At 38.9% G+C, this 15,460-nt stretch overlaps 1 protein-coding gene across 1 annotated transcript in view; it reads right to left on the bottom strand.

Annotated features, from left to right (window-relative positions):
• Positions 1-15,460, bottom strand: part of RHBG (Rh family B glycoprotein) — a 371,751-nt gene that overhangs the window by 81,982 nt on the left and 274,309 nt on the right. Inside the window, exon 8 of the mRNA XM_044079784.1 lies at positions 2,967-3,088. Coding sequence (XP_043935719.1) covers positions 2,967-3,088 — 122 coding nt within the window. The remainder of the gene's footprint in view (positions 1-2,966; positions 3,089-15,460) is intronic.

Genomic DNA, 15,460 nt, shown 5'->3' with positions numbered 1-15,460 from the left:
TTACTGCAGTTTGCTCAAGATACTTGTAAACTATTTAAGGAATAATCATTTACATGAAACTTGATTGACTTACCGAAGGATAATATGGAGCATTTGTTGGCATGAAAGGCCACTGTTGAGGTAAGCATTGTCTGAAAGCAGGCGATCTAATTTACCAATGGAGTGAAGGCATAAGAAAATACCAAACAGTTATACTATGAAAATCACCTGCTCTACTACTAAATAATTTCGATGGAGAAATGAATAAGTCCGCAGGTTTTCTGAGCCTTTAGAGGGTGATGAGAAACTGAGACAAAAATAAAACCTTCTCTGTACCTAGATGTGCACCACTGCATTAATGAAATTCTGCAATAACAAGCATTATACAATCCTCATCATCTGATCTGTACAAAATGGTAGCTCCATAGAACCTGCAGGCACTTATAATTACTGCACGGGATTAAAGCACTAATAACATGCACTACATGCCCAATGATTACAGCATTGCTGCAAAGCATTAATATTATGCACCACATACCTGGTAGCTTCTGAGTCCAAAAACTAACATAAAGTGATAATGATTTATTAGGATTAAAAGTGGGCTACTGTGACATAACATTTTGGAAGGAAACTGGCAACATTATAGCAATCAGCATTTCTTCTATAAAATTGCACTTAGTATGCAATATGCAGATGGAGTGAAAAAGTAATTTAACAAAATTAATTTAATCAAAACTATTTTACAGACAGGTAGGACGTTCCTGCTTACCATGACAGTAACAATGGAAACAATAAATGACCAAATACATACAGATATTAAAGGTGCTATGCCCTTACCACTGCCCCTGCTACAATACCAATATGTTTTCAACAGAAAGTGTTGTACTAATAATGCTGTGGTGAAGCATTATTAATAATATTGCAATTGTTACTTTATGCTGAAATCGGAGGTGTAGCTAGGGTGAGGCAAAGGGGCAGCCACCTCAGGCTCAAAATGGCAGAGGGCATGGTCTTCATTACCGGCAGTCAAAACTTATTGCGGATAATGCATTTGTAGAGGCTCCATGTGTGGTTTAGTGTATTACCAGCATTCAGAAATTAATGCCAATAATGTTTTTTCAGTCAAGCCTGAAATGCTGAGCTCATATTTGTTATCTTATTAGCAAGCAGTTTGCTACAGTGTAAAGAAGGAAAAAGGATTGCTCTTTGTTTTGGTCCTTAAAAGTTGAGGAGGGCACCAGATCAGGGAATGGACCAGGGTGCCAAAACAGCTATCCATTCCTTTGGTTGGGGTACAGAATCTGGAAGCTGTACAGTGTTGGTGTTGTATTTTATTTTGTGGACTATCATCTGACATGTATAACTTTATGTTTCATATATTATGTATGCCTTTATGCAGCTCCTATTGCTCCACTAGTGTGGCATCCAGTCTGAGCTGTCCAATCTACCAGCATCCCCATGCACTGTGCTCCAGTTCCTGAATATGCAACTGGTGAACTCATCTTTCAACACATAGATGATAGATATGGCTAAGGGATACTAAAATATTGAAATGGCTAAGGCACATGTATGTGTGTGTGTGTGTGTGTGTGTGTGTGTGTGTGTGTGTGTGTGTGTGTGTGTGTGTGTGTGTGTGTGTGTGTGTGTGTGTGAGTGTGTGTGTGTGTGTGTGTGTGTGTGTGTATATATATATATATATATATATATATATATATATATATATATATATATATATATATATATATACATATATATTCATAGTTTCATAGATTAGTACAAGACTAAATGCCCTTGTGGGCCATTTTCAGCCTAGCCAATTAGCCCATGTGAGAATCAAATGCTGCACCTTATGTTTGTAAGGCAAATACCATAACCATTATGCCAACCTTTTCTGTGCTTTTCTGTGACTGCAGGAGGTCTAGCAAGATGATGGAATCCATATTGTGGGCTTTGACAGGCTTATGCATATAGTCCACTGGCTGATATTAGAGGTCGGCCCTGTAACTAATAATCTCCTGAACCCCACTAGAATAAGACAGTAGACCACTGGCTACTTCCTCCTCACCATTATTTCAGTTATCTACATTCCTATCAATTTAGCAAAGTTTTTTTAAAGTACTTTTACTGATGGGGCAAAAATTGCCCACATCCACCACAGAAAATACTGCACCCCCTGCACCACTGCAATTATTCATTTATTTATTTTATTTGCTAATATGGTTGGTGGGCTGGTTCACAGAGACGTTTCAGCTAATAACCAGGACACAGGTATTCACAGTGGCATTTTTCTTAATGGTATTACCTCATAATGCTTAGTTCAACAAACCAGCATTGCTTTTGTAAGTTGATCTATAGCACAATTACATGGTTGACATGCATTAGATGACATATAGAAAGATATTGCACATAATGAGTTATTAGCTTATGTACAAAATGAAATTAAATATTTTACTAATAAATTAGGATGCACATGAGACACCTGTAAATGAGTAGTGACTGCATTATATAAATACATTGATACTACAGTCATCTCTAAGATCTCAGTGGATTGCTGGATCATAGAACACATACATGCCCATGATGAGAGAAAATTGTGACTGACTAATGAGAACTAAAACTCATTTGCATTCGAGCAGCAAACACTTTTGACTTTTATACTATGGAGTAATGTCACCAGTGACACATGAGAATATCCTTCCTTTGCACAAAGGCTGGAACTTAACCCTTAATCTGAATCTGCAATAAAACATGCAGTTAAAATGTTTTACTAATCTACCATAACTCTTTGTAATGGGAAAAAATGGATGTTCCTAAGATTTGTTACATAATTTAAATTTAGCTCAAAATCCAACAGATGAACATGCAAAAAATAGCAGACTGTTCCATGGAATGACAATGTTCAGTCTTCCCTTTCCATTAAAAAAATAACAGGATATAATATTTCAATGTTTCATCAGTAAAAATTAAACAGACACTTCTTTTCTTACCTACAAGGACACCACCAACAAGGGCAAAGCCCAAAGTAACTCCCAGGGAAATTATCTGATTGATGCCCTGGGTTGATGCTGTCCTCTCTTCACTGGCCACCCGAGGGAACACATCTTTTAATCTGAAACGGTCACGATCAGAAAGTCATGACAATTGTAATAACAAAAGCTGAAAATATGTTCAAAGTTAGTATAAAATAAAGTAACAAAATCAGTTATTTATTAGAATTAACTATTTTTCCAACAACAAATAAATACCCTTGTTGATGTTAATTCCTGTCAGTTACCATATTTTAAATTAAGCATTTATTAATAACTATTAACCAGTCCAGTTTACTTGCAGTGCTATCACTTTAAACTTGCATTATTCCGGACATAAAAACATATAAGACTTTTTCTGGAGACAATTTTCAAAGTCGACAGTAAACTAGTTTACATAAGAATGTGTTGAGATGAAGTTAGTTTATTTCTGCAGTGTGACAAAAAAATGACAGTACGCTAATAATGACAATCATGGAGATCCTTAGCACTGCCAATAAGAGCTGTGGTAAAAATGAGCTGTTTATACAATGTGTTAATTTGAAATTCAGAGACATGGTAGATGCAATGAGGAAAGTGCATTACCTGTTAATTTTCATGTATCTGATCTTAACTACCTTTAGTACTAATCAGCTCTTTCTTGAGGTAGTTAACACTGGCACCCCATGCACACTGCCAAAGGGGATCTCCTCATTTACTGTAACTCACACACGCACACACACACACACACACACACACACACACACACACACACACACACACACACACACACACACACACACACACATACAGTCCTTCCCTCATAAATCACAGATCGTTAGAGTGAGTAAACAATATCAGATATCAGATTTTCATTCTTCGTCGTATGTCTGTACGATTAGTGATACTAGATGTGTTGCTCTATGAAATATTGAATGAGTCCCACCAATATTTTAAATATTTTCACTGGTGTCTTCTAGTGCTCCTCCTGGCTGTGGATTCTCCCAACACAGACACACCCCCCTTCGGCCTTAACTTCGCCCTGATTCTACAGGATGCATTTGTCTCAACATAGTGCAAGAATTCTGGACAAATCCAAAAGTAATGGGTAACAAAGGACCAGAATCAGGGACAAATTTTAAATATTGCACTTAGACCACAGTTAGAATAACAGGTCTTTTATCAGCATGCATTTTCTCTCTCAAATTTTTTTTTTTATTTTTCAACTACATTTGAATGAATTCCATAGTATTTATACATAACATCTTAAATAACTATGTACACCATTTACATTAGCCTGACGGTATAACAGATCTTGATGTATACAGTTACTTTTTATAAGTATGTCCAATCCATTATCAGTGTCTGATCTATTATTGTATAGTGTCAATCAACGATAAGACTTTTCCCCAAGGGTTGTTGATAAATGGCTGTGGATAAATTCTTAGTTCTTTAATTTTAATTTCCAATAATGCTGTGGTCTTCAGTAGGCTGTAGAAGTCTTCTAAAGTTAGTGTTTGTATTCTACCTTCTTGTTATACACTTCCTTGAAATGGCAAGTATAGTCCATACTAGATACATGTTTGACCTATTCAAATGAGGACCTTCATTCACATTTAATAATACAAGAGCTTTAGTTAAATAAAATGATTCATTAGATAAAGCTTGTAGAAAGTTATTAATACCATTCCAAAATGTCTTAATTTTAACACAATCAAAGAAAATGTGGTTCCAATCTGCATTGTGTACTTGCTCACATCTCCAACATATTCCTTTTATGGAAGAACTAATTTCACTGGTTCTGTCTGGGGTTAAGAGTGCTCTGTGCAAGCATTTCCAACGAAAAACTTTCCAGTATTGTGTAAAGGATGTATATTTTATCGATAATAAGATATTTGTTTTAATATCGTCAGTTAATGTATTGATTGTCCTTTTGTTATATATTTCCAATATGAGGTTTTGGAACATGCGTTTTTCTGAAGGCTATGAAGTCTGAAACTTTGCTGTATGTCACATAAAGCAACTCAATTCCTCAATGCTTTGCTAGAAGAAAACCCTTTTTATGGGGAGCAGACCAAAACTCTGTGCAGCTGACAGGACATTCCTGCTGCTGCCTCTTATATATATGCATTTCCCTTGTAACTCATGAACTGTTATAAGGAGCATTGGTTCATGCAGAAAATAGAACTTCACACTTACTCTGTGAAGAAAAGGCTGTAATAACTGATTAATTAGTGAAGTAGGTTAATGTTACTGTGTCAAGGATGCAGGGTTTGAAACCATATATATATATATATATATATATATATATATATATATATATATATATATATATATATATATATATATATATATATATATATATATATATATATATATATATATATATATATATATATATAGATAGATATAGATATAGATATATTTTTCAAGAGATTTAAGTGAATATTTACAAACATCTATGATTGTGCAGGGGACTTGTACCCTCTCTGTGGTTATGAGGTTTGAATCTTCTTTAGGGCACAAAGTAAAGACATATCCCTGCTATCTAGTGTTCCCCTTGACCCACATCTCCCATGCTTTAAGGCAGAATGTAAACTGCATCATTGGTATTTAGTATCCTCTTGACCCATATATTTTGTGCTACCCACCGACTGTACCTTTCATTTTCTAAGTGCCTTTAAGCCATGATAAAGAGAGCATCCCTGATCAGAAGCAGAAGCATGGCTGTGTAAATGCCTTACCTCAGGTAGTTCCATGGCACAACACAGGGCTAATTAGTATATGTCTCTCCCCGACAATACCTCATTAGCATTTAGATTGGCTATGCTGACAGCCCCCTGTGTGTGTGCAGAAAAAAAGATTTTAAATAATGCAGATACAACATGCATAACCATCTTAAAATTCTTTCAGAAATACAAACTATAGGCACTTCCACTTTTACTTCTGCAGAGATTGTGCATATTTACTGATACTAGTATATTATAATGACAACAGTTTGAGCTACCTTTTATGGTTGAAATATTCTGAAATGGGTAATTTTGTCATTATTGGTCCATACATTTTGATTCACTGCTTACTGGTTCAAAACTACGAATGTAAAACACACTCTAAAAAGTGTTGTTGTATTAAACATGGAATATAATTTAATACAACCAGGAAGGTGAATCAAAGAACATATTTATGCATGCTGCTAAAAATGTGTGCAGGGGGTCCATGGTTTGAAAACAGTCCAAGGGTACACATATTCTGCCAGTAACCAGATACATTTTGTATGAATGCAGGTTTCAATGCAGTTTCAATTAATGTGAGGGCAGAAAAGTTTACTGTTGCTCATGCTATATCTGTTTTCATTGTGAAAATGCATTATTTGTTTAGCAAATGGTGTTTTTGCCATACAATTTGAAATAAAAGTTTTAAATTCAATGCAAATATCTGTAATCATTGTATTAATAAAGAAAATAGTATGCACACTGAAATTTGAACCAAATTTATGGTAAATGGGCAGAGATAGTCAAGTAATGGGACACTGAATGTAGGAGGTACCCTGATCCATTGGGTCTATATTAGATCAGTGAATGCTTAAAAAAGCGAATTCTGATTGATCAAACTTATGTAAGTGAAAGCTTACAATCTCGAACTGTCAGAACAGCGATTTTTTTCCCCAGGAAAAAAATCACTAATCCAAAACACATACACACAACACAAGCACACCAAACAAACAGCGATCCACACACATACACCTAAAATCTGACACCTAACCCTACACTAAACTATACACACACCACTAACTATCCACTTACCTTAACCCTAAACCTAAGGTCCGTCACTATCACACACTCACCTCACCTGCTCCCTAACCCTAACTCACCAAACCCACACTAACTCTCATGTCCACACAATTACACACATACCTAACCCACCCTAACCCTAACTCACCTAACCTGCCCTAACACTCACATCCACACAATCGCACACTTACCTGAACCCAACCCGTACCTTTCCACCAGAGCACTGAAAATACCGATACAACAGAAATGGACAAACAAATTCTTTCCCCAGGAAAAAATTTGGGTTTCTGTTGCATCGATATTTTAAGCTTTCGCTTACATAAGTTTGATCCATCAGCGTTCGCTTTTTTAAGCATTCGCTGATCTAATATAGACCCGATCCATTGCCTTGCCTAGGGCTCCATTTAACCATGATCCTGCTCTGTGTTTGTGGGTGTGTGCTTGTATGTGTATGTGTGTATCTCTCTCCCTCTCTCTGTCTCTCTCTAAATATAAATATATCTGCATATATGCACACACACACACACACACACACACACACACACACACACACACACACACACACACACACAGTGTGTGTGTGTGTGTATATCGCTCTTCCTCTGCCTCTGTCTCTCTCTCTCTCTCTCTCTCTATATATATATATATATATATATATATATATATTATTCAGTTGGGAACACTTTTTTCTCTAGGCCTTAATGAACATTTTTAACTAACCAATGGGATGAGTTCTGATGGTTTTTAAATAAAGGGGTGGAGGCATGTGTTTTTGCACTGAAGAACTGGTATGCTACTGGTTCTTTTTACAATGAAAGGAATGTAATGAAATAAAAGATTTATTGCTGACATATGAGTGCTCGCCATTGTTTTTTGTACCTTAGACCCAAACTTGAGTATGGAATAACACTATGGAGACCTTATAAGAAAATAAGTATGAGTAAACTGGAAAGGCTACAGCAGAAATATACCAAGAGCATCCATCGCTCTGAACATTTAAGTTATTCCGGAAGACTAAAATATCTGAACTTGTACAATGTTTCATATAGATATTTAACAGGAGACCGTATTCAAATATAGGGCATTTAGAGACATCGACCTCTGGGAATGTTTGGGGTTATCCAAAAGTAGTAGAGAATCATCAGATAACCTATGTAGAAGATTCTATGGGAGTGAGAAGTGTACTAATTGGTTCTCTGAGAGAGTAGCTGATGCATGGAACAGACTACCAAATAACATTAAAGTAAGCACCAGTTTAGATCTGTCCCGCCGGCAAGTTCTCTTAATGTCACAGACCAGGTTGAAGCCTTGCGTGCGGGTTGCGTGAGTGGAGTTTGACTTACGGATATGCAGCAACTCAATCAAGGCTGGGTCTGAGATGGCCTTGTATGCCAGATATAGGTCACCTCTGAGCAGTCTGTATGAGACTGAGTAGAGAGACAGGGCTTTTAGCCTTTCAGTATAAGACATGTGTTTGAGACCCTGGATTTTCCTGGTCAGGAACCTCTGTGGTCTCTCCAGTTACTGCATTATCTTGGCAAGGTACATGCAAAAGGGGGCATTGTACTCAATAATGGGTCTGATAAGGGCGGAATACAGAGAAGTTATGACCTCCTTGTTCCTGGATGAAATACCCTTACTTATGAGGTGTGCCATGTAGAAGGCCTTCCTTACAACGGAGGCAACATAGTGGTCAAAAGTCAGGTTGCTATCAACCTGGGTGCCTAAGTCCCTCACGACTGATTGTGTGCTTAGTACATTGTTATTAATGTGATAATTAGTGGGGACTCCATTTTTTCCAAAGGGGATAAAGATGCATTTCTTGGCATTCAGTTTGAGGCCATGCTTCTGGCACCAGTCGTTTGTTTGGGTAAGCCCCTCTTGGAGGATGTTCACATTCTTGGGGAATTTAAGACAGCACCCAGCTTGAAGTCATCTGCAAACTTGGTCAACCACAGACCACTGGTTTTGACTTGCACCTCAGAAAAGTATATCCCAAACAGTAGAGGCCCCAAGACCAATCCTTGGGGTACACTGTTCATTGTGGGTCTACTACTAGAGGTGGCTTCTCCTATTTTGACTGAGTGGGTTCTATCAGTGAGCCAGTTAGCTACCCATCTGGTAACATATGGGTTGATGCCTAGCTGGGAGAGTTTATCTATTATGCCTGAGTGAGGAACAGTGTCAAAGGCTTTGGCTAGGTCAAGGTAGGTGATGTGCACTGTCTTCCCCTCATCCATGACTTTGGTGACTGTTTCAAAGAAGTCAATCAAGTTTAACAGGGATGATCTACCTTTGACAAAACCAAACTGTGTCAGTTCAAGTGTTTGGAGGTTGCCAATGTCCTTGTTGTATATTATTGTTTATAAGGTCCATGATAATGCTTTCCATGGCCTTGCAGCATACCTCCCAACCGTGCCGAATTACTTGTTTTTTACTGAGTTTTGGGGTTCAAATGAAGGGGTGCCATGATTCCTAAGTGGCACCCCTTCATTTCCAATTTTTTCTTTTGTTTTTTAATTTTTGCGCTGTTGGAGCTGACATCACATACACGATGGCTGCTCAGATGCGAGCGAGAATGGAGAAACAGTTGCTGTTACAGCACTATGGATCATTATCAGACAGGCAGAATGAAATGTGAGCAGGAACAGTAGCTCTGGACTCTTTCAAATGTGAGCGGCTGGATCACTATCAAGGAAACTAACGGGAACAGGAAAGTAAGCAGCGGAATGAAGACTAACTGAAAACTCCAAATAAGGAATGAAGACTGATTCCAAGTAAGCAACGGAATATGTGTGTGTGTGTGTGTGTGTGTGTGTGTGTGTGTGTGTGTGTGTGTGTGTGTGTGTGTGTGTGTGTGTGTGTGTGTGTGTGTGTGTGTGTGTGTGTGTGTGTGTGTGTATGCACTTGCATGTATCTACATGCAGCCATCTGTGTGTATGTTTGTGTTAATCAAAAAAGAAGTATCAAATCATTATGTTATTAAGAGAAATGTTACTCTCCAGTAAGGTCTTGTAGAAGTTGGACTCACAGTGTCCGAGAGGACAGACCTGAGATTGTGTTTTGGGAAATGTTGCCCTAAAGAGGAAAAAAGAAGATACAGTTAAGTATTAAATAAACAGCATTTTCCCTTCCTGGGGGGTTTCTTCTTTCCTGCAGCTCTGCATACTGCACATTGTTAAGTAACTGGCTTCCCTATAAATCCTTGGGTACAGGGTAAAAAGAGCCTGAAGTCCCTAGCCACCACCACTTGTGAGCTTTGCCCAGGTTTTTTGTGCTAAGAGGTTGAAAGCTGTGGTGAGAAGTGAGAAATACATTCACTAAATGATAGCCATTAAGTTTCAGTCTTCCTATTTTTCAGGAAGCTGCTGATTTGGCATAGAAGTTTGTTGCTCTGACTGTAGTGCATAGGGTCCTGGAGTCAAGACTTGCTAGTGAAATGCATGGTGGTAACACAACATTTTATTCTAGCAACTTTACAATATTATACAAGCAATGTTTAAAAAGTGTCCCTGGTATGTCCCTAGCCACCACCACTTGTGAGCTTTGTCCAGGTTTTTTGTGCTAAGAGGTTGAGAGCTATGGTGAGAAATGAGAAATAAATTCACTAAATGATAGCCATTAAATTTCAGTCTTCCTATTTTTCTGAAAGCTGCAATGTTTAAAATATATTCCTGGTTTTGACCTTTTGTCCCTCCCCACCAAAAAAATGAAATTGAAAATAAGTGTGAGAAGCTGTGCAAGATGCCTATGGCTTACATTACTGTCATTCTATTTATAGTGTGGGTGTGGAAGTAGACTTTTATGAAGGAAATGTACTGAATTGGTCAGTTTTGTCATTATTGGTTCATGCATTGTGTTTAATTGCCTACAGTACAGCCTACTGGAAAAATGTTCAAACAATAAATTTAAAATGCCCTCTGTCTAACAAGTGTGTTGGAATATACAAGAAATATTATTTAATATAAAGTCAGGAAGGTGTATTACAGAAAAGAACACATTTATGTTTCTTGTTTTGCGTGCAAGGGGCCAGTGATTTGAAAACAGCCCAAAGGTAATCTTTATCCACCACTGGCCACATGCATTTTCTTTGTATGTCATGTGGGTTTCAATGCTATTTCAATGAATGTGAGTTTCAAGGGCAGAGAAGTTTTAATGCCAAGTCTATTTTTATTTTGAGAAAGTATTGCTTTGTTTACCAGATGTCTCTTAGTGTTTGTGCATTGTTGTGCTGTAAAATGTAAAAATAAAATCTAAATAATCATTGTAGAAGTAAAGCAGTGTGCACACATTAGTGTTTATGGTAAATGGGGTGAAATAGCCAGGTAATGGGACATTGGAATAGCTGCAGGGGGACTCTGGTGCCATATTTTGGTTGTCTGTTCTTCAGTTTGCATTTGAAAGTTGATAGCACACAATTCCATTGGAGTGGATGGGGTTACGTAATTATGTATGCAAATTAAAGTTAATCAGTGTACAGATTAGTACTTATTTTTCATGGGCCTTGTCCAGATTTTTGATGTTTCCAGGTTGAGAGGTATGCCTTGCAGATCAGGCTAGTTAAGCTGATGGGCCTATAATTGCCTGGGTCAGTGGACACTCCATCTTTGTGTAGAAGGATCACAATGGCTGTCCTCCATTTGGTTGGGATGAAGCCAGTGCTCAGGTGTTGGTTGAATAGGGTGCCTAATAGAGCTGACAGCTCATGCCTGAGTTCATGTAGGATACAGCCAGGGATGTTTTCAGGTCCCATGGAGACTGTATTTTTTGCCTTTGAGAGGGCATTAAACACCTGTTCCCTGGTGATGAGGGGAGGGGGGACAGGTGCTGGGGATGTCCTGATTTACTGATAAGGGGGAACAGGGGGTGAAGTTTTTGTCAGATTCTGAAGAAAAGGGAATTTTTAAGTAGTTTTATTTTATGCTTCAGTAAGCAGTTTGAGAAATGAATGGTCTTTTGATATAACACTATATGTATTTTTCTGCTAGGTATATTCTTCATGCATTTTTTATTAGATGTATTTTTATGTATTTTTTAGCTTTTATTAAAGAAAAATTTCTTGTTTTTAACTTGTGTAGTGATGAATGAAGTAACATTCAAGTGATTTTACTTATAGAATATTGTAATATGGCAATTTAGTGTTTGGATGTCTTTAAGAAAGTCAGATGCATTGAAGCTTGTTATTGGTCTATTTGAATTAATTGGAGAGTATATATATATATATATATATATATATATATATATATATATATATATATATGTCTTGTGAAATACTGTTCTCTGTTATGGTCTGAAGAAGTGGTGGTGACACCATGAAAGCACTTACCTCATGAATAAAAGATATTCCAGCTTTTAAACAGTACTGAAGTCGTGACTTCCTACAACATTGTTTGGTCTGTTGGATGTTTTGTGACATATTTTTGAACTGTTTTACCAACAGCTCATTTTTCCTTGCTGCATCTTGTTTGGTGTTATATCCAAAGAAGAACTTATGATTGCCCTTAGTGGGTGTGGCAAATTTGGACTGAAAGTTAGCCTTAGAGGATTTCACCAGTGACCTTATTTGCTTGTTCAAAGTAGAGATTGCTTCCAACTTGACACCTGCTCCTTTTTTGTCCTGGACAGCATTTTTTTCCCTTTTATTATAGAGTTTGTTTATTGCTGCTGTCCACCAGACAGGTTTACTCTTCCTTGAGGAAGATGATTTGATCCTGAGAGGTATTACTGAGTCCATACAGCTATGTAGGTGCTCATATAGCTTTTTGGTGTAGACTTGGACTTAAGAACAGTCTGCAACCTGGAAGGCTTTAAAAGCAGAGCATTCATAATGTTACATTATAATTATAATATTTCCCTGCATTTCCTAAGTTACATACAAACCACAAAGCAAAATATTCAAGTCTTCAGACTGAAAGCACTCATATTTCCAAACACATTCATACTTTATATTAATTGCACAAGTTTTCTATTTAACACTTGCACGTGCTCATACAAGCAATTTTATATAAGTTAGCACTAATAAACCAAAAGCACTACATCCCTAGATACTCCCTTGAGCACTCGGCCCCTATTGTCCTTTTTGATCAGTTATAAAGGAGTTACCTATACTTTTCTGGCATGACCAAAGGACAGATGCTGGTTTCTTCTCCAGTCCAGCTGGTGAATCTGGGAATCCTGAGGCAATGTTACAACTGCCTCATGTACAAAAACAACCCTCTCCTCCTCCCAACAAGCTCAAATATATGTGAGAGATGCAACCATATAGCCAAACTGGAGGCTGTGCTCTCTCAACTCAGTACTGGCCCAGTCAGTCAGGAGGAGAAGGTAACCACACACACCACAAATCCAGTCTCACATAGACCTATCACAACATCTAACCAAACACATAAACACACCAAAACATATTCGGAGGCTCTAAATAAGAATCTGCCTAAGCAGCAGAGACATCCAAAGCAGACATCCAAGCACCTGCTACCCCAAAACAAAACACGTGTAACACATAATTCACAAAGTCAGTGTGCCAAACAAACACAGCCCTTAAGGCTAAACAACACACCTGACACACTTGTAATAGGTGACTCTATTGTCAGACACACTGACGTCCCACTCACCAGACTGAACAAGGAGATGGTCACGGTAAGCTGCCTGTCGGGTGCCAGGATCCGCCACATAATGCAAGCACTCAGATCATTCCAAAGCAAGTACAAATATGACTCAGTCATTGTCCATGCTGGTGTGAATGACCTGAGGCGTACCTCCCTGGACTACATGAAAAGAGACATAGAGGAGCTCTCTGATCATGTAGCCCAGGCCGGTATGACCCTGACCTTGAGTAGCATCTTACCCTCACCAAGAATGATGCCACAGTATAAAGACAAAATGATCGATTTTAACAATTGGCTAAAGTATTGGTGTCATTCTAAGGGGATCCAGTGTCTGTCAGCCTGGGATGACATGCTCGACAAATCACATTGCTTTGCTAGGGATGGTTTGCACCTGTCACTCCTGGGCTTTCGAATACTGGCAAAGGCTCTTGCCACCCCCATAGTGCCTTTTTTAGGCAAGGCTCAAAGGTCAAACCCACCTCCATAGATAGCACAGGGAAAGAAAAACTACGGGTAACGCTACTCAACACCAGAAGTCTAAACCTCAAGATGCACGCACTCAAAGCTCTCTTCAGTATGGAGAATATTGACATCTGTGCAGTAACAAAAACCTGGTTCAAGGCTCCCGAGAGCACACCAGCACTACCACGCTATACCTTATACCATGCTTTTCAGCCCCAAAACTCGGACCGAACCACAAAAGGAGGGGGAGTATCCATATTCATCAAAGATACTCACACCTCCAGGTTAGTGGCACTGCATGAAGCAGCAGAGACCATCCATGTGCAACTAACAGTGGGCAAAACTGCCTTTCAGTTTATAGCCTGCTACAGACCACCCTCCCAAACTCAGGAACCTCACTCGGCCTTCCTGAAAACACTGGAGAATATGAAGGTCTCTCCAAACACCATTATACTGGGTGATTTCAACTACCCAAACATAGACTGGGAGCATTACTCAAGCCCCATTGCCCTAGCCCAAAGGTTCCTTGAATTTATAAACTCAAATGCTATAGAACAACTAGTCACCACTCCCACAAGAGGGGAAAACATACTGAACCTGATCATCACCAACATGGGGACTCTATGCTCCACATCAGAAGTATACCCCTCATTGGTAAGATCGGACCATAAATTAATCTCACTGGACATCCACATCCCGATCCCACCCCCAGCCCAGAAAACCACATTGAAAAATTTCTCAAAAGCTAACTTCACACTTCTCAAAACCGAGGTGATATCCTTCAAAGCCCCCGGGCCAGCGGAAACTATGGCCCAAACTGCAGAAACCTTTATAAACGCATTCTATGGATACCTTCAGGAATGCATGGATCATGCAATCCCATATAAAACCAAGACCCAATCCTCCAAAAGCAGGCATCCAATCTGGTGGACCCCAGCCATAAATAAGCTTTACAACAAAAGGAGGAAGCTACTACACGATAGAGCTAAATCCCTAAAAGGGAAGGCATCTCTGATCAGTACTAGCAAAAAACTACGGTCCCTCATAAAATCATCCAAGGCCATCTTTGAGAGAAAACTTGCACAGGACACCAAAGATAATCTGTTCAGAGTTAATCCAAAATGACAAAAAATACACTGAACCCACAGACATATCCAACATCCTGGCAGACAGGTTCAGTGCAAACCCCCACCCCCCAAAAGAGCAAATATCTATCCCAGCAGAGAGTCACCTCCCTGACATCTCAGATGCTCAGGTGAGAGCTGCCCTCTCCAAGGCAAAAAACACAGCATCAATGGGACCGGACGATGTCCCGGGCTGCATCCTACACGAGCTCCAAGAAGAGCTAAAACCTCATATAAAGTTACTGTTCAACCTCAGCCTTAGTACAGGATATGTACCCAAGGAATGGCGTACAGCAACAGTGGTGCCACTCCACAAAGGCGGTGCCTCAACGGACCCTGGAAACTATTGCCCCATAAGTTTGACTAGCCTGGTCTGCAAAGCTATGGAGCAGATCATCATGGAGCTCATAAACAAAGACATTGGGGACCTGCAGACGCTGGATCCTACCATATTTGACTTTGTTCAGGGCAGATCCTGCCTCCTGAACCTGGTT

The sequence above is a fragment of the Protopterus annectens genome, chromosome 8.part0 (genome assembly GCF_019279795.1).
Source record: "Protopterus annectens isolate FY-2018-M chromosome 8.part0, PAN1.0, whole genome shotgun sequence".
In the NCBI taxonomy this organism is placed as follows: domain Eukaryota; kingdom Metazoa; phylum Chordata; order Ceratodontiformes; family Protopteridae; genus Protopterus; species Protopterus annectens.
This window is presented reverse-complemented; position numbering and strand designations above follow the sequence as displayed.